At 40.5% G+C, this 18,817-nt stretch overlaps 1 protein-coding gene across 4 annotated transcripts in view; it reads right to left on the minus strand.

Annotated features, from left to right (window-relative positions):
* Window positions 1–17,940, minus strand: part of LOC105496846 (heterogeneous nuclear ribonucleoprotein D) — a 20,591-nt gene extending 2,651 nt beyond the window's left edge. Inside the window, exons 1-7 of one of the 4 annotated variants that reach the window (XM_011767453.2) lie at window positions 17,394–17,940; window positions 15,470–15,526; window positions 2,806–2,974; window positions 2,017–2,178; window positions 701–832; window positions 175–274; window positions 1–62 (exon numbers count right to left, since the gene is read on the minus strand). The exon at window positions 1–62 is cut by the window's left edge and continues 85 nt beyond it. In XM_011767453.2, the coding sequence (XP_011765755.1) occupies window positions 1–62; window positions 175–274; window positions 701–832; window positions 2,017–2,178; window positions 2,806–2,974; window positions 15,470–15,526; window positions 17,394–17,626 (915 nt within the window). In that variant the 5' untranslated portion in view covers window positions 17,627–17,940. The remainder of the gene's footprint in view (window positions 63–174; window positions 275–700; window positions 833–2,016; window positions 2,179–2,805; window positions 2,975–15,469; window positions 15,527–17,393) is intronic. The other 3 variants (XM_011767455.2, XM_011767456.2, XM_011767460.2) reach the window with 3 other exon arrangements.
* Between the last annotated feature and the right edge of the window lie 877 nt (window positions 17,941–18,817).

An 18,817-nucleotide genomic window follows, 5' to 3' on the forward strand; every position in this document is an offset into this window, starting at 1 on the left:
ATAGTTGCCATAGCCTTGATTCCAATAGTTACTATATCCCTGGTTCCAGTTTTGACTGGGGCCTGCAGCACATTAATAGGTTCACTAAAGTCAGAAGATCAGCAAAGATCTTTACTTCAGGATAATTAAAAAGCAGAAAAGCTTAAGATAGAGTAAACTAAGGCTCTAGCTTACCACCACCTCTTCCACGAGCTCTTCCTGCAAATCCTCCTCTAGATCCCCACTGTTGCTGTTGCTGATATTGTTCCTTCGACATGGCTACTTTTATTTCACACTAAAAGAGAAAAATTACATTATTAAACTGACTCAAGAAAATAAAAGTTGCTAAATAAGTTTCTAAAAACCAGAATAGCCAACATGTTTAAATAAAGTAGGCTGATTTGAAACTTTCCTCAAATTCAGTTTATTAATTAAATCAATATTTAGTACTTAAAAGTAATCACTTATGAGTACTTGCTAGAGATGTTACTTCATTTTACTTGCCTTGAGTCCTAAAAAATATTTTTGTGAAAGCCTAGACAAAAACACCGAAAGTAACAAATGTGTCCGTCCTCTCCCCACAAAAAGTTGGTCAATGTTAAGTAACCAATGAGAAGTTTTTAAAGCATGCAAAGAACTTAAGCCTTTACAGAGAAAGATAAATGATTAAGCTCTTTACAACAGCTAGCTTTCTCTACAAGTAAATGGATGCTTAACTTACTTTACTAAGACCAACATTGTGGTATTTCTTTTCCATTATCTTCTTCACTGGTTCTTCTTCCTTAAAAGTAATAAAGCAGAATCCACGCCTCTTATTGGTCTTGTTGTCCATGGGGAGCTCTATGGATTCCACCTGGTATTAAAAAACACATTTTAATATGCTAGCTTGCATTTTATTGACCTTAAAAGAAACACAAGTTTAGAGGGTGGAAAATGCACAAAGAAAACATGTATCTGGCACTGAAGTTCTATTCTCCTGTTTCCCCCTAGAAATTCTTCCAATTAGAATATCCTTTCCATCTAAGGTCTTCCCAACTATTTACAAAAATAAGCTTCACAAGGCACTGACATTTACTACCTAACTCAAGGGTCACATATTCAAATGCCCACAAAAAACAAGAAGAAAACACTCAAATTTAAGAAAAACAGAATAAAAATGTATTTGAGAGAAAATTGGAAGTAGGGTGGTGAAGACTACTAAAAACTGGAGAGTGTATGCCCAAAGCAAGATGGAAGCTACTACTCAGTTTGAGAGATGCTGCCGTACAGGAGGGCAGTGTCAATTCCCATGTTGTGTGCTCTTGCAAATATTTAAGAAAAGCTAGATACTGAGTTTTGTGGGCAGTATCTCAAATCCTCAATACTAAAAAAGATGTATTGTTTGAATCAAGCAATAAATGTCTGCAGGATGTATCTGGAGCCCAATGCCACAAATTTCTCAACTTTCATTAATTCTTAAGACAGACCTCTATTATCTATTTCACTAATGAGTCTGAGTTTGCTTTACTTTTAATTGAGACGGGGTCTCACTATGTTGGCCCAGGATGGTCTTCATCTCCTGGTCTCCAGTAATCCACCCACCTCAGCCTCCAAAGTGCTGGGATTACTACAGGCATGACCCATCGCGTCCAGCCTAATGAGTCTGTAATTATTAGTCTCATTAAATTTGCACGTATACATGCATTTCAATTGATAAGGCACTACACCTTATTCTTAATTCCTTTCCTATTTTGAACAAAAGTCTCCTTTTAATTTGGATTTCTTCCTCTTATTGTCTGTATTTAAGAATGCTTGTCTATTTCATCTTTGTATACTCTACCCCAGCAATACTTTGCATAGAGTAGGTGCTCAATGAAAAAAACACATCATCCAAACTTCAAGACCTGCTAATAAAGTATTTACAATATCCTTATTCCAAAACAAATCACACAATCTGCCCTAACAGCTCTGAAAAGCCAAGTGACTCTGAGTCCATAATGGGACAATCACATTCACACTAATTTTGACATAAACTGGGTCAAAACATTTATAACATACCTCACCAAAACCACCAAAGTACTCTCTTATTTTCTCTTCAGGTGTATCTGGAGAAAGGCCACCAACAAAAATTTTTTTAACCGGCTCTTTTGTTTTCATGGCTTTGGCCCTTTTAGGATCAATCACCTTCCCATTCAATTTATGTTCTTTTTGATCCATGACCTAAGAAAATTGAAGTTTTCATTTAAAAAATATATATCTTAACTAAAGTTCAGAGAATATTAATTTACTTAAAAGTAACTATAAATACAGATAATGCCAAGCATGTGTTGACTTGCTCAAGATTAAACTGTCAAGTCATGGTGGTGATGTAGTATCAACTAACATATACTAGTGTTTAAATCTAAAGGTAAGAATGGTAGGACATACACAAATTTAGCCAATTACTAGATAACCATTACCTTTTAACTGCAATATATACAAACATGACTGCTACTTCCCTTTAGCCCAGGATCAAAATAATGATTCAGCTAAAAGTTGCTTGCCTAACAAAATTTCAAAATATGTACTTCTGTGAACTGTTAAAACACATCCTTTTAACTAGGCATCTTTAAATCTATAATATCTTTAAAGTTAATTTCAAAATTTAGCAGAGCCTGGAACCCAAATTATTCAGGAAACAATTCCTGAACCTACCTCTATCTTCATAAAATGTATTGGGGCAAGAACTATTTTCTTCCTTCCTATACTATCAAAAGGGGGAACCACAAATAGGCAAACTCATTGTATCAAACTATCCATATGTTAATATTTTATATTATTAACTGATCAGAACACGTAACACACTACCTTATCTACACTCTCCGATTCTTTAAATAGCACAAAGCCAAAACCCCTTGATCGCCCTGTGATAGGATCTAACTTCAGAGTGCAGTCTACAACTTCACCAAATTTGGAAAAGTAGTCCTTCAGATCTTTCTTTGTAGTGTCCCAGCTAAGGCCTCCTATAAACATTTTCCTGTAAAGACAAAAAGCAGTATTAACATGCTTAAAAAAAAAATTGCCTTAAATATTATCCACATCAATAACACACCTTTTCCAAACTGCACCAGTTTACTGGGCAGTATATTAAAACATCATTCTTCCTACATAACCACACATCAGGAACATCATATTCCAAAAAGCTGGCTTATTACTGCTGCTCCCGGATAATTACAAAATAGTGAGCAAGCAGCAAACTAAGTCTTTCAACTTGCTAAAAGATAAGCGTATACCCAAAGTAGAAATACTGTATATAAAGGTTTTCCTTAGATTACAAATTAAAAAGTTAAGAACAAAAAAACAGAATCTTAGCTTCAAATTTCTCTTCCAAAGTTCATTAAACTTGTTAAAATGCTATGCAGTTCCCCACTGATCTCAGCAACCAGCATTGGTGTCTATGCTGAAGCTCCTTTTCTATGTTAACAGTTCTCTCATGAACAAAACTCTTAGCACATAAAATGGAAAATTCTACATCTCACAATTAAGTTGTGAACCAATTTTTTTGATGTGCTAAGAGTCCTTAAGACAAAAGTAATGTGCAATATAAACAATTTAGTGACAATTATCCATTGAAGCACAATCCACTAATTAACTTAGATGATTCATTTACAGTAGAACCTCAGTTAACCAGCAATAAAGTATTTAAGCCTTTAAAATGCAAAAAGTGATGGGTGGTAAGCAGAAAACCACCAAGCCACTTTAAGACCAAAGGTATATACTCAAAATAAAACAAAAGATTTTAAGGTGAAATCTAACATTACAGCAAAACACCAGAAAGTTCAGATCTTGCAGCTTTACACATGCTCCCTTTGTGCAAAAATGAGTAAATAAATAAATAAAAGGCTACCCTACACCTAACCTTCTTTCAACCCTTTAAAAAGACAGGACTGGAAGTTTTTAATTTTAAGGGTAAACTGTCAGAATTTGTTATGTAATGGCTAAAAATGTCACCATGGGAATCAAATCAGACTTGCTCAGCATTTTCTCATCTTTTTAACTGGGGAGGGGTCCTGGGTGGGGACTGGGATGTGACACCAACTCAGCTCCATAAAGAAATTAAAGGCCTTTCATTAGGAAACATCTCCATCTTGTGGGCTTTTAAGATATTGCCACTAAGGCCCATTCTTGGAATAAAAGGCAATTGTCCCTTGAATTAGGGTCTTTCTTCACTTCCTCAAAGACACCTGATTAACTGAGGTGTTACTGATCTTACTATCCTACCACAGTCCTGTTTCACTTCTAATGACAAAGCAAACTTTTAGTGCAGAGTAAGTCTTAGGTATATACTGCACTTCCCACTTCAGGTTAGCTTTTCAACTCACATGTATTCTAGAGCTGGGCCATTTATATGTTTAATATTCAGGACTTCCTCAAAGTTTCCAGGCTTGAAGTAGCATTTATTAAACAACTCTGGCATTTTATAAGCAAATGAACAAAAACACCCATCATGTTTTGTGTGTTTGAAATGTTTATTTCTTGCCAATTCCATGGAAGAAATTGGAATTATTTTCTCAATATACATTTTCTTTAATTTGAATAGTGTGTACCTTTTAATATACAATCTTTATTTACATAATTTGCTATAAACGCCTTATTTTTAACTTACAGGTCCAGAATACTTCCTTCACAGACAGAAGTTATTTACCAACATTCACCCTGTAAAGGTGAGGACACTATATTTTTAACAAGAAAGAGAACTGACTATAAAGCAATGACCTCTTGCTAAGATGCCCATGACAAGTTCCACCAACAGAAACAACTTCAATTGAGATTTAACTATTAAATTACCCTTTCCGTGATTACAGAAATTTCTCAATAATAACTAACAAACTTTGCAAGTATTTCAGCCTGAACACAACAGTTCTAACAAAAACATTTTTTAAGCTGTTGAAAGGCAAGAAAATTCTCTGTCTGGTCTATTCAGATATGAACAGAACTAGTTTTGATTTTATTTAACCAAAAAGCAGTGTTTATATTGGGAAAATATCCTTAATTTAAAATTATTAAGAAACAAAACAATTACAAAGAAATAAAACACCAAGAATAAGGTATGTGGTATTATTATTCTGAAGCCCCAAATGTTTTTCAGACAAGCAGCAGATTTTCTTAAATATTACCTAAGCATCATCAGCTGGCCCAGCAAAGTGCTCTCCAAATGTACGCCCCACCTTTCGTATGGTAGTTGTTTAATATGCCTACCTTAGAGCTACAAGGGTTCATTAAAGATGCCCTCACTCCTCAACTAATAATCAAATATCACTTATCCAGAATGTTAAAAACTTCAGCTATACAGCACTTTTGGAGAATAAGGAGCCAGGTATTATTCCACCTCCCTTAAAGCACTGCCTGCCTTCTCTTTCCCCAATTGTTTTTAACCTTCAACCATTTGAAATGAGATTTTTTTTCTAACAGCATCACACTTTTCTGCCTTCTTATACTTCAAATACAGTAATCATAATTTAACACTATGGCTCAGTCATCACTATTTTGCTAATTTAGAATACGCACAGGGTCTTCTAAACTTAGCTATTTATACACCAACTCTACCTCATTTCTTCACAAGTTCTACTTTTCATTTTTGCCAGATCGATCACCAGTTGCTGTTCTAAAATATCTCCCTTCCATTTTGCAGAGTAAATAGCCAGCTCTCAAACTTTTCAAATTCTGTGTAAAGTAGAAGTCTCTAAGCAAGCACCTAAGTGGCTCTTCTTTGAGACAAATGTATTAATATTGTGGCACACCAAGAACACTCTGGCTTTTCCTTCTGCTCTAATTTAAAAAGGATGCTGTTCTCAGGCTATGCTTAGGCTTAAAAAAAAAAGGATGCTGAACAAATAGTTGAATATGCTACAATGAACACAAACTGTACCAATTCCATTCCATCTTTACTAAATGGAACATATTAATTCCATTCCATCTCCTTCTGTTTTTGTTTTTTGTTTGTTTGTTTGTTTGTTTTTTGAGACAGTCTCACTCTGTTGCCCAGGCTGGAGTGCAGTGGCACAATCTCAGCTCACTGCAACCTCTGCCTCCCAGGTTCAAGTGATTCTGATTTCTCAGCCTCCGTGGGAGGGATTACAGGCTGCACCACCACGTCTGATTTAGTTTTTATATTTTTAGTAGAGACAGGGTTTCCCCTCGTTAGCCAGGCTGGTCTTCAACTTCTGGCCTCAAGTGATCCGCCCGCCCCAGCCTCCCAAAGTGCTGGGATTACAGGCAGAAACTACCATGCCCGGCCCCAAACTCTATAGTACAGTGAGGAAAGATCTGCTAATCTTAATTATGGATAAATGGGCACTTAGTCTCTACAATGTTGGCATACATGCTCTCCCTCAAACTGATAGCATAAGGTAATAATTATATATATATATATATTTTTTCTTTTATAAACGGAGTCTCACTCTGTCACCCAGGCTGGAGTACAATGGCATGATCTAGGCTCACTGCAACCTCCACCTCCCGGGTTCAAGCAATTCTCCTGCCTCAGCCTCCTAAGTAGCTGGGATTACAGGCACGCATCACCATGCCCAGCTAATTTTTTTTGTACTTTTAGTAGAGACAGAGTTTCACCATATTGGTCAGGCTGGTCTCGAACTCCTGACTTCGAGATCCACCCGCCTCGGGCTCCCAAAGTGCTGGGATTACAGGCGTGAGCCACTATGCCCGGCTAAATTATATACATATTTTGTATGACTTATCTTGCTTTTAAAGCACATCTACTGTCTCTCCAGATTACCTCTGCTGCCTTGAATACAAAGCGTTTCATATTGCTGTCACTCCTACGTAAGTGCAAACACTTTCCAATGAAGTAGACAGAACTTCAGAAAATACCCTAAGCAGCCACATTAAAAACAACCAAGACTTGTTCAATTAACAACAAAGATGGCCCCTGATGCTGCAATAAAGTTTAAACTTCGATCCTTAGTTCTAAGTGAATCAATTCCAATTAAAATGTAGGACTTCATCTACAGTATTTTATTAACATAGCTGAATTTCTTAATCCTAGCTGTGAACTAAATACTCAGCACCCCAAGGCTGAATGTGGTATTCAGTTTAAAACACCTACTCAACAATATAAGTCTCCTTGCTTTCACATTGGCTTACACCAAATTGTAAAATTAAATGACAAGCATAAAGTTATACAACTCAGCATAGATGACTATCCAAGTGTTATGTAGTATCATTCAGGAATTTAGACTGTTTTGTGGGACATTTTATCATCTTTTAATGCAAGTTTAGAAGCAATAAAGACAAAATGTTGGAGTTTAAACCCTACCCCTGACTTTTTTAAAGACAGGGTCTCGCTATGTCTCCAGGCTGGAATGCAGCGGCTCCGTGACAGCTCACTGCAGCCTTGACCTCCTGGGCTCAGTTGGTCCTCCCACCTCAGCCTCACCAGTAGCTCAGACTACAGGTGCCCACCACCACACCTGGCTAATATTTTTGCATTTTTTCATAGAGATCAGGTTTCACTATGTTGCCCAGGCTGGTCTTGAACTCCTGGGCTCAAGCTGCCCACCTCAGCCTCCCAAAGTGCCGAATTCCAGGCATGAACCACTCCACCTGGCCCCCTGCCTCTTACTAATTGTGTAACATTAAGAAAAAAATATAAAAGTCCAAGATTGTCTGCCCATTTGTAAAAAGAGCATACCTCAGATATTCGCAGAGGGTTAAACTAGTTAACACACTTAAAGGACACCGAATAGTCTGACACACATCCTAAATGATTGACAAAAGTTACTATTTTGAAGGGGTAAAGCACTATAAGCACTCTCTAAACATAATTTAATGAAGCAAAATTTTTATTTACTCAATGGCTTAATTTTTTAAAACTGCATAGGCTTTATAAACTTTCCAATATTAAAAGGAAAAGGCCACAATGAGTTTTATATAAACATATTCTAATATTTTCAATGCTGCCAACCTGAAATAACGCAGAAATTTTTAAATAGTCGTGTAAAAATTTATATTAAAAACTAAAAAGTAGGTGGTATTTCAACTAAGACCTTTTAAATGTAGCTTCTAAAATCACCTTGATGACTTGGTCTACCCTACATTTATGCCAGTAATTTAGTAAAGAATAATTTAAAACACAAAAGGCAATATATATGGAGCAATCCTGGCTGCTGGAAAATGTTCCGATTTAATAATCCTGGCCTTTCCCCATGAATAAACTTATTCTCTGGACTGTTAGGTCACTAGGTTTTCAACATTCCCAGTCAATACTAAGTATTTCATTCCAAGATACCTCCCCTAACAAGTCTTTATCGTCAGACATCTTATTCAAGGTAAAAAGTTAGCCATCATACTCCCAATTTTGGAATAGTATTCTTTTTGTGTTCTATAACTTCATTTTTATTTTTTTAGAGATGAGGTCTTGCTGTGTTACTCAGGCTAGCCTCGAATTCCTGGACATAAGCGATCAGCCTCCCAAAGTGCTAGGATTACAGGCATGAGCCACCACACCCAGCCAATCCTTTAACTTTTAAACACTTCCTAACAACTTATGATCTTACATACGTGGCTTTATAACAAGTTCTGACAGTTTAAAAAATATAACAGAATGTCAACCTGACACACGTTTCAGGTGTATAACTTAAATGACCAATCACTGTCATATTTTAAAGTAATGTTACTCAGGCACACCACTAATCCTTACTGAATTTTTCCACTATTTTATCCATCATAATTATTCTTCTGAAATCCTAAAATGACAAACTAAAGCTAAGTCACTAGTTACCCAAGGGGAAGGGAGGAAGTTACAATACCACTAGATAATATCACACATTAGGATTTTTTTTTTTTTTTTTTTTTTTGAGACGGAGTCTCACTCTGTCACCCAGGCTGGAGTGCAGTGGCCGGATCTCAGCTCACTGCAAGCTCCGCCTCCTGGGTTCACGCCATTCTCCTGCCTCAGCCTCTCGAGTAGCTGGGACTACAGGCGCCTGCCACCTCGCCCAGGTAAGTTTTTTTTTGTATTTTTAGTAGAGATGGGGTTTCACTGTGTTAGCCAGGATGGTCTCGATCTCCTGACCTCATGATCCGCCCGTCTCGGCCTCCCAAAGTGCTGGGATTACAGGCTTGAGCCACCTCGCCCGGCCAGGATATTTTAGAAGTTGTATAAAAACTACCTTGGGAGAGAGCTAGACAAGCTTTCATCGAGTTCAAATACTAACCAGCCTTTTTAGATCTGATCTGGTATATAATTCATGAAAACTACTTTTTTGAGACAGAGTCTCGTTCTATTGCCAGGCTGTGGTGCAATGGTGCAATTCTGGCTCACTTCAACCTCTGCCTCCCAGGTTCAAGCAATCTTCCCGCCTTAGGCTCCTGGGTAGCTGAGACTACGGGCGCACACCACAAGGCCCACCTTTTTTTGGGGGGGGAGGGGGGGGAGAGACAGGGTCTCATCATGTTGCCCAGGCTGGTCTGGAACTCCTGTGCTCAAGTAATCTGCCCACCTCAGCCTCCCAAAGTGCTATATTACAACCGGGAAGCACCGCACCCAGCCCACTTTTTTTAAACTATTTAAAACTAATCAGACATTAAGGTTAGCCAGTAACAAATCTTTCCCAAAAAACACTTTAGTCAATAAAAATATAAATTTTGGTATTATTTCCCCATTATTAAAGAATAGGTATTCCTCTCCCCCAGCTTTCTATATGACATTTTCAAGGTAAGTGTGAAAAATTCTATTTTTAATTCAAGACTAATATACAATGGACCAAACATTTTCAAAAAGATTTCCCTGTATTAAATCTCATTACCTCACACTTTAGAATGAACCTAACTAAATGACTACTAAAAAGCGAAGTTGAAAAAATAAACATCTAATAAATGAAACACAACATTTTTTGGGGGAGGGGGACGGAGTCTCGCTCTGTTGCCCAGGCTGAAGTGCAGTGGTGCAATCTTGGCTCACTGCAACCTCTGCTTCCCGGTTCAAGCTCTTCTGCCTCAGTCTCCCAAGTAGATGGAACTACAGGTGCCCACCATCAAGCCCAGCTAATTTTTGTATTTTTAGTAGAGACGGTGTTTCACCATGTTGGCCAGGTTGGTCTCGAGCTCCTGACCTCAGGTGATCTGCTTGCCTCAGTCTCCCGAAGTGCTGGAATGACAGGCATAAGCCACCGCGCCCGGCCAACAAGACAGTGTTTTAAATAAACTTATTTTTCTTTTTTTGAGACAGAGTCTTGCTCTGTCGCCCAGGCTGGAATGCAGTGGTACAACCTTGTCTCACTGCAACCTCTGCCTCCAGGGTTCAAGTGATTCTCCCGCCTTCGCCTCCTGAGTGACTACAGGCACGTGTAACCACACGCCTGGCTGATTTTTTGTATTTTTAGTAGAGAGGGGTTTCGCCATGTTGGCTAGGCTGTTCTCCAACTCCTGACCTCAGGTGATCCACCCATTTTGGCCTCCCAAAGTGCTGAGATTACAGATGTGAGCCACCACGCCTGGCCTAAATAAACACTTTTTTTTTTTTAAGAGACCAGGTCTCACTATCAGAATGCAGTGGCTCCCCTATAGCTTCCTGCAGCCCTGAGCTCCTTCCTGGGCTCGAAAGATTCTCCTGCCTCTGCCTCCTAGGTAGCTGGAACTACAAAGCACACCCCCAACACATTAATTTTTTTTTTTTTTTTTTTAAAGAAACGGATCATACTATGTTACCTAGCTGGTCTAGAAATCCTGGCATGAAATGATCCTCAGATCTCAAGACTTCTGAGTAGCCAGTGATTACAGGCACGAGTCACTAATTAACTTTAAATGCTTAATCCGACATCTCCCTTTTTTCACTTCACTACAAGGAAGCAATGACATCTTGTATGTTTACATTTTAAATAAGCTCTCAATCAGCTTTGTAAGGTAAATTCCCATTTACCTAGAGGTTAAGGAATAAGTATTTTCCTTAACCTGAAGGTTAAGGTTCTGGTTAACTGAGATTACTACATATTCACAATTCTATAAAATTGTGTATTGGAAGTCAATTTAGGTATCAATGCTGAAGTCAGAAAATGATTTGTACCTTGGTGAATTTTTAGAATTTTCTTATGTTTTAAAATCATGTTACTTTTCAAAAGCGTAAGGAAAAATCTGTAGGAGATTCATTCCATGACATTGTCTGTTGGTTGCTTTTTGAGTATATTTTCTCATGGCTTCATCTATCTTACTCATAAGACTAAATGGGGAGACAGACTTCCTGGCTGTGTGGGCTCTGTGCTAGTCTGAAGTCTAGATAAGCAGGAGTTTACAGTCCAAGACCCAATACTTAAACTGTCACCTTGATTACTGGACAAACACCACCAGTAAATAGGAGTCTTCCCTCCCCACCCCCAAATATTCTTAAATACCTAGCTCCAACGTACAATATAATACTCCAGAAACTAAAACATGCTTACCTTTACTCCACAGGAGTAAATCACTGGCAGTATCAACTATTAGGGCACTGGATAAATACACACAAGCTATGAAAGCAGGCTATGGAGTCAATCTTCCTGTGGTGAGCATTGTTTCCAACACATAGATCAGCAAACCAAGTAACAAACATGTTGTATTACCTGAAACCATACTGTTGGAAGTGAAGCAACAGAAAGAGATCCCACGCTTTCAGCATCCAGTTCAGTGCCCTATCTACTAAAACGTTGAAGCAGAACTGAAGTCAAATCAAGCTTGGACTAACACAAGTTATGTTTCACTCCATTTGTAAATGTGCACACACTTGAGGTACACAGCTTCAAGTGGAATGGAAAAAAAAGTTATTACTCTATTCCTTTTTAAATGCTTTTCAAGCATGGCATGTATTATCACTTGAAGGCTAAAACTAATCACATCCTTCATGTTGGCCATAAATGACACACCGAAATAGTATACTCAAAATGTTCTCGTATTAGGGCAGCCTTACCCTAATATTATGTGTTAGGACGATGGCAGAGTACCCAGGAAATATTAAAAACATACACTGAGTTTGTAAAAGGGGTCGCATGGCTTGAAGGGGTCGCATGGCTTAAGGGGAAAAAAACCCAGATTTAAGGCAAAGTATGTGATCTCAAAAACTACCACTGAAAAACTTCAATGACATTCTCCAATCCCAAACTTAAAAAAGCAGATGATTTAGTATCTTTCATAATAGATGAAAATTTACAATGAAAAGTACTTAATACTCCTCCCCTAAACGTTCATCTAAAGATCTGGGGGCATCAATTTCTGGAATTTTTAGCTCAGGAAATTTGTCAAAGGCTCCCAAGAATGCTAACACTGAGACCAATCTACTCAGGGTCTCAACTTTACTACATACAGTAAACCCAACTCTACTGAATCAAAGACCAGTAAATTTGGCATGAGACTACTCTAAAAGCGATTACTTTACAAACCAAACAATGTTCAGATTGCCCCAGAAGCCTAAGGTACAAGACCATAATTTCAAACATTTAAAGCAAAAACAAGAGCCTAGTCTTTTATAATTAGACAGGCGACAACCTACCGCAGGATTCACAAAATTCCCAAATGGGAAGAATCACACTTGGGCTCATTATACACTAACCGTTAATAGGACCAGATCTACTGTCCTGTTATTAAAGAAGTATTGCTGGACTTTAGCTGATAAGTGAATGGGGGGACTTTTTTGCTTCCTACCCAATCCAACGCAGGAAAGTCTACGTACCTACCTTGTAAAACTATCTCAAAGTTAACGCAACATTGTAGTTTTCATTGATTTTTAAATTTTAAAAACTCTGCCCTCAGATAGCTTGCTACATGGCATGTATATTTTGCCAGACACTAAGTAATTTTAAAGTACCTACCCCAAATGAACTGCAGCACTGCAGAGAACAGAATGGGTCCACACCACAAAGTAAAATGAGAAATTTCAATGCTTATAAGTAAAAACTACTGACGTTAATGTTGGAAAGAGTAAATCAAAGTGAACTCAGGAGGGCATACTATGGAAATAATTACTGATTCTAAAGTCCCATAGTAAACTGTAGAAACATCCACTAAAGGTGTAACAGGCATGCCTTCCTAAAAATAGCTGTCCATTCTTACATGCAAAAGGAAAAAAACCTATTTCTAAAACCAACTGATTTTTAAAGTATTTTAGGATGAAACTGTAATCACTTTATTCTCAGACTTATAGAAGGAAATGCACACAGAACCGTGTTTAAGAAATTCAATTTGGATACTGTATTAACCAGTCTTATCCTCAATATTAAGGCTATAAAACTGTTGCCCTTTTAATATCCCTCAAAATGGGAGAAAGAGAAAGGGACAGATATGGTGGCAAGCGCAGACACCCAAAAAAAAAAAAAAAAGAGTCTGAAAGTTTTTCATTAAAAAAGAAAGCCTTAATATCTGGAACATGATGGGGCTGCATAATTGCGCAGTTAAGAAAAATCAAGTATTAGATCCCTTAAAAATGAGAACTACATTATTTTTAAGTGTAATTCTAAAATCAACCTGGGTAGGCCGGGTGCAGTGGCTCAGGCCTGTGATTACAGCACTTGGGAGGCCGAGGCGGGCGGATCACCTGAGGTCAGGAGTTCAAGACCAGCCTGACCAACATGAAGAAACCCTGTCTCTACTAAAAATACAAAATTAGCCAGGCGTGGTGGAATATGCCTGTAATCCCAACTACTTGGGACGCTGAGGCAGGAGAATTGCTTGAACCTGGGAGGCAGAGGTTGTGGTGAGCAGAGATCACACCATTGCACTCCAGCCTGGGCAACAAGAGCGAAACTCCGGCTCAAAAATAAAATCAACCTGGGTAATAAAATTCTACACCAATTTTATCTTCAGTAAACGACAGCTGGTGGCCGGGCGCGGTGGCTCAAGCCTGTAATCCCAGCACTTTGGGAGGCCGAGATGGGTGGATCACGGGGTCAGGAGATCGAGACCATCCTGGCTAACACGGTGAAACCCCATCTCTACTAAAAAATACAAAAAACTAGCCGGGCAAGGTGGCGGGCGCCTGTAGTCCCAGCTACTCAGGAGGCTGAGGCAGGAGAATGGCGTGAACCCAGGAGGCGGAGCTTGCAGTGAGCTGAGATCCGGCCACTGCACTCCAGCCTGGGCGACAGAGCAAGACTCCGTCTCAAAAAAAAAAAAAAACAAAAACAAAAAACAAAAAAAAAAAAAAAACGACAGCTGGTCACTATCTAAAATGTTTATTAACTATGAATATAAACATTTCTCCATTTTTCCTGAGATTATTCAAAAAAGTTGTAATATTACATCATTTTAGGTAGCAGGACAAGTGTAATTACTTGAAAGAGTCAAAACACTGACCTTCAAATTTAAGTTTATGATCATTTCAAATTACTGGAAACAATTACATGAGATTCAATGTATATAACGGAGTAATGTCAAACACAGTTACAGTTTAATCTTAATTTGCTACTCTTAGCTAGCAGTGAAATCGGGCTGTTAGTGCCCACCACTCACCAAATATAGGGAATAACATTCATCGAAACTGTGACCCCAGTCTTTTGTTTTCTCTTTTTTGCTTTTCCCCTTGCCTGTTTCCCGTCTGCTTTTTCTCCAACGTAAAGCTGGACTGATTTCAGTGGATGAGACTACAGTAATAAGCAAATCTTTAAATGTTACCCTAAATGGGCTCTTAAAATAGAATGTAGCTTGTAAAGATATAAGGTAACTGCCTGCAAGTTAGTGGCCTTCTACTCTCCAGTGGTGGTGTATAAACCCCTGAAAATTCAAATATAATCCTAAAGGCAGAAAGACTGACATTTAGGGGAAGGGAAAGGATGGATAAAAAGAACAATACTCAACCTACCAGCCTCCAAAGAGAAGTCATGCAATTGTGAATACATGTCAACCAACTGTTATTAATATTCCAGCCAAATCACACTGAAAACAAAAAATCTGGTAAGAGCTGTAGTGGAAAGCCACATTAGCCCACCTTTGAATGGTATATATATATATATATACACACACACACACACACAATTCTTATGAAAAGTCTATTTACAAATATGGTAGGCAAAAGACAAACATTTTTCCATAATACACAGTGCTGCTTAAAGAACTGCTTCAGACATCTCCAGAATATTTCAGTATAACATGCATGACATTTTAAACACAACATTTTATTTCAAGTAGTCTTCATATTTAGCCATTAAACTTAGAATTCCAACAAAAATATTTTTCATCTTAAATCAAATGCGAAGATTACAGTAATATTTTTTCTTGCTCGATATAAAAATATCGTTACTAATTGTTTAGCTTGAATTACCAAACTGCAACTACATGCATTACCACAGACCAAATACCATGTAACGGCATCAGTTTTGCCCAAAGATTACACGTGATGCCTAAAAAAGTATATATCCCAGGTACAAGCCTACTGTATGTACTATGGTCTAGAATTTCCTGGGGATCAATGGGCAACTAACCAATACACAGCCTCTGCATATTATGACTACTGAAACCTTTATAATACAGAAATAAAATTTAAAAGTTTTACCATTCTTCCCGCTGTGCCGTCGCTGCTTCAGAGTGTCGTGGGGAGGAGTTTGAATGGCTAGGGAATTAACAACCGGTACAGCAACCAATCAAAATTCTAGTTTTAGTTTTTGACACTGTTAGGGTTAAAAACTTTAATTCATTTACACTTCAGTTCAACAGTAGGTAACTATAAAGTCAGCTGCTTTGCGATTTGAATTATCAGGGCTAACAGAAAGCCTGCCCCAAACAGGAAGTTATACAATTAATCATTTTGGTGCCTCTGTCCAAAGAACAGAATTCAGCAAACGAAAACCAAAATGTTAAAGATTTTAAGTTTCCAAATATCTAACATCTTCCTTTCTCAAATAAGCTATATACAATTCGAGTTAGATCTGTTTAATTTTTAAAAGTTTGTTTCCCTTCCCACCACCACTCCCCCAAAACCAGCACTATCATCAAACAGCCTGACAAGAATCTGCCTAGGCTGGGTTTAACCCTATATTCCAAAGTGCTTCTCCCCTCCCCACTCTCCCTCCAAATCCTGGGCTCTTTCTCAGTAAAGGGAATCGTGTTTTCTAACACTGAGTTAAAGCGACATCTTACTGTTATATCCATCAACATCTTTCTCTTTACAGTTTTAAAAAAAATTCAGACACACACACACCCCTCCCCATTACAAAAAGGAATGGAAGCGTGAACCCACGATCATCACTCAGTAATCGGAGCTAAGAAAACTCAACCAAGAACCCCGATTTAGTCCCTCCTGCTAACTCCCGTATTATGTTCCCAATCCCAAATGCTGCATTTTAATACACTAAATGCAGATTTAGGTAGTATATACAACTGTTATTTCAATCAGAGGAAGCAAGTTAATACTAAGAAATGTGCACCAAAAAAAAAAAAAAAGTATCCCATAGCACAATACAGGATTTGTTTCTCTTAAGAGGACTATAGGCCTCCCTTAGTGGGCGGGAAAGAGAAATCAAGACACCAAAATAGGATCCTGGGCACCGGGAAAAAAAGGGGACTGGAGGTTGTAAAAAATTAGGTTGCACATAAAAAGTAAGTTACAATCTGTACTAATAGTTGGGGAACCCAATAGCTGAGGGCGCGAAAAGGGTGCGCGGTTAGAATAACTCAGGGGGGTGGGGGAAGGGTAGACACTAGGCCGGAGATAGGAACAGCTCCAGTCAAGTGCAGGCCCCACCGACTAGGAACTTAACCTGAGCCCGCGGAGCAAAACCAACGTACCAACAAGAAAGTCGCAGCATTTCACCGGAGCTCATTTGGTCTGCACGTCAAAATATAGGGCCTATATGAACATGCCATTGTGCGATAGCGTATGGTAAAGAAAATGAGTAAGTCCTTAGGCAAACTTATTCAAAATCCCAAGAAAACATTCGGCCTGAGACCGACAAGGGAGAGGCAGAAGTGGACAGCCTACGCGTTCCCCAAAACATGCGCTTATAAACAATCGCATCGTTTCAGGATGGTGGAGAAGCACCAAATAAACCTTAGCAATACAAACAGGGAAGCTTTTTGTGTCTGTCTGCGTTTTTATGCCCAAGACTTTAGAATTTGGGAAAAAGAGGGGACAGCATGGAAAGAAAAAAAGGTACCCCTCGACAGGCGGGAAAAAATCCCGGCGGCTAAGTCGGTGGGAGGAGACCCATGGCGAGGGAGGAAAGGAGGGCGGGCCGAGGAGCAGCATGGTGACGGCTAAAGGTGGAAACGTGTGTGATGGGGGAGGGGGGCGATAAGCAGGCAAAGGAAGGAGGAAATGAAGGTCCGGGGAACCCAACATAGAAAAGGGGACACCAGAACAAGAAGGCTACATGGGGGCCCGGAGAACGGGCTGAGAGCGGGAACCAGGCCTAATGGCGGGGGAATGAGGGGGAGGGGGACTAGTTGGGCCTGACTATCCTGGGCTGCCCCTTACTCACCCTTCATCCTCCTCGTTCTTACTGGCGTCAATCTTCGCCCCCTCCGACTCGGCGCTGCCCCCTTCGGTGCCTCCAGACGCGGTTCCGCCCCCGGTCCCGGCTCCGCTTCCCGCCGCCGCCGCTGCCCCCTGTGTCGCCGCCACCATGGCTCCCTCCTGCTCGCCCGCCGAGCCGCCTACCGCCGCCGTTGCCGCTGCCGCCGCCCCGTCCCCGCCGAACTGCTCCTCCGACATAGTGCTAGTGTCTCCGCCGCTGCCGCCGAGACTACACCCGCCGCTGCCGCGAACCGAAACTAGCAGCAAAGTAATCCTCGCCGCTGCCGCGCGCCCGCTCTACCTCGCGAAGCACACAAGACAGGGAAGGCGCGCGCGTGGCTGCAAAGGCTCCTGCGCCTCTCCCTGGCCTGCCCCCTTCGCCTCCCACTCTCGCGCGGCGCACACTCCCGCTCTCTCCCGCTGCACTAAAAAAGAATAAGCACCAGCGGCGGCCGCTCTTGCCTCCTCCTCGCTTTAATGGCGCCGCCGCGGACCACCTAAAATGGCCGACGGAAGAACGGCGCGTCCCGGTCACGTGATGCGAGAGCGCGCCCTTCGCGCGTCCCCCCCACCCCTCTCCCCCTAGGTTTTTTTTTTCCCTTTCCTCTTCGGTCCCGCCCTCTTGCTCCCCTTTATACCTTCCTCTCACGCTCGGCGTCGCACAGCCTGTGGGGGCCTTTAAAAGGAACCGGAAGTGTCGTGAGCTAAGACGGTCGCGCGGGGACCATCGAGAACAAGGAGTGCTGTTTCCAAGTAGCGGCTAGAGGGGCCCCCTGCCTCCGCCCCCGCCCTCCCGAGGATTCCTGGAGTCCACTCACCCCTCCCCAACACTCCAGTAGCTGGCTGGAGCAGCAGCATCAGGCCGTGGTGTGGCTGCACCTCCGCGAAGGCGGCAGTTCCCCGTCAGCTGCGGCGTTCAGGTGGGGGAGGGGAGGCTCACACCCTGCGGCGGCTTAAGCCTGGATGTACGCACTCGAGGAGGGAATTAGCCCTGAGATGTCAGCCCTGTGCCCCTGACTCTGTCCACCCGGACGCCTGCGGAGCGCCAGGCGCCGCAGCGGACCGCGCGCGCACTGATTGCCGCAACTCCTTCCTGCCGTCGCCGCCCGGGACCGGGTGACATTGAGGTTTTCGTCTATCGCCGCTGGGCCGATAGGGCTTCTTTTTAAGATTTGACTTTCCAAGTAAGATTTTTGTTTGCCTGCTTTTCTCCTGAATTTTTTTTTTTTTTTTTTTTTTTTGGTCGAAGAAGCAGGTAACTTGCATATCTTAAGGAAAACATCGTTTTTGCTTTGCTTTTGTTGTTTAAAGATCCTAAAAGGTACCGTGATTCCTTTACGTCAATTGGAAAGTGTGTTAAATCAAGGGTTCGCTTAATGTTCTTTAGTC

The sequence above is a fragment of the Macaca nemestrina genome, chromosome 3 (assembly GCF_043159975.1).
Source record: "Macaca nemestrina isolate mMacNem1 chromosome 3, mMacNem.hap1, whole genome shotgun sequence".
NCBI lineage: Eukaryota > Metazoa > Chordata > Mammalia > Primates > Cercopithecidae > Macaca > Macaca nemestrina.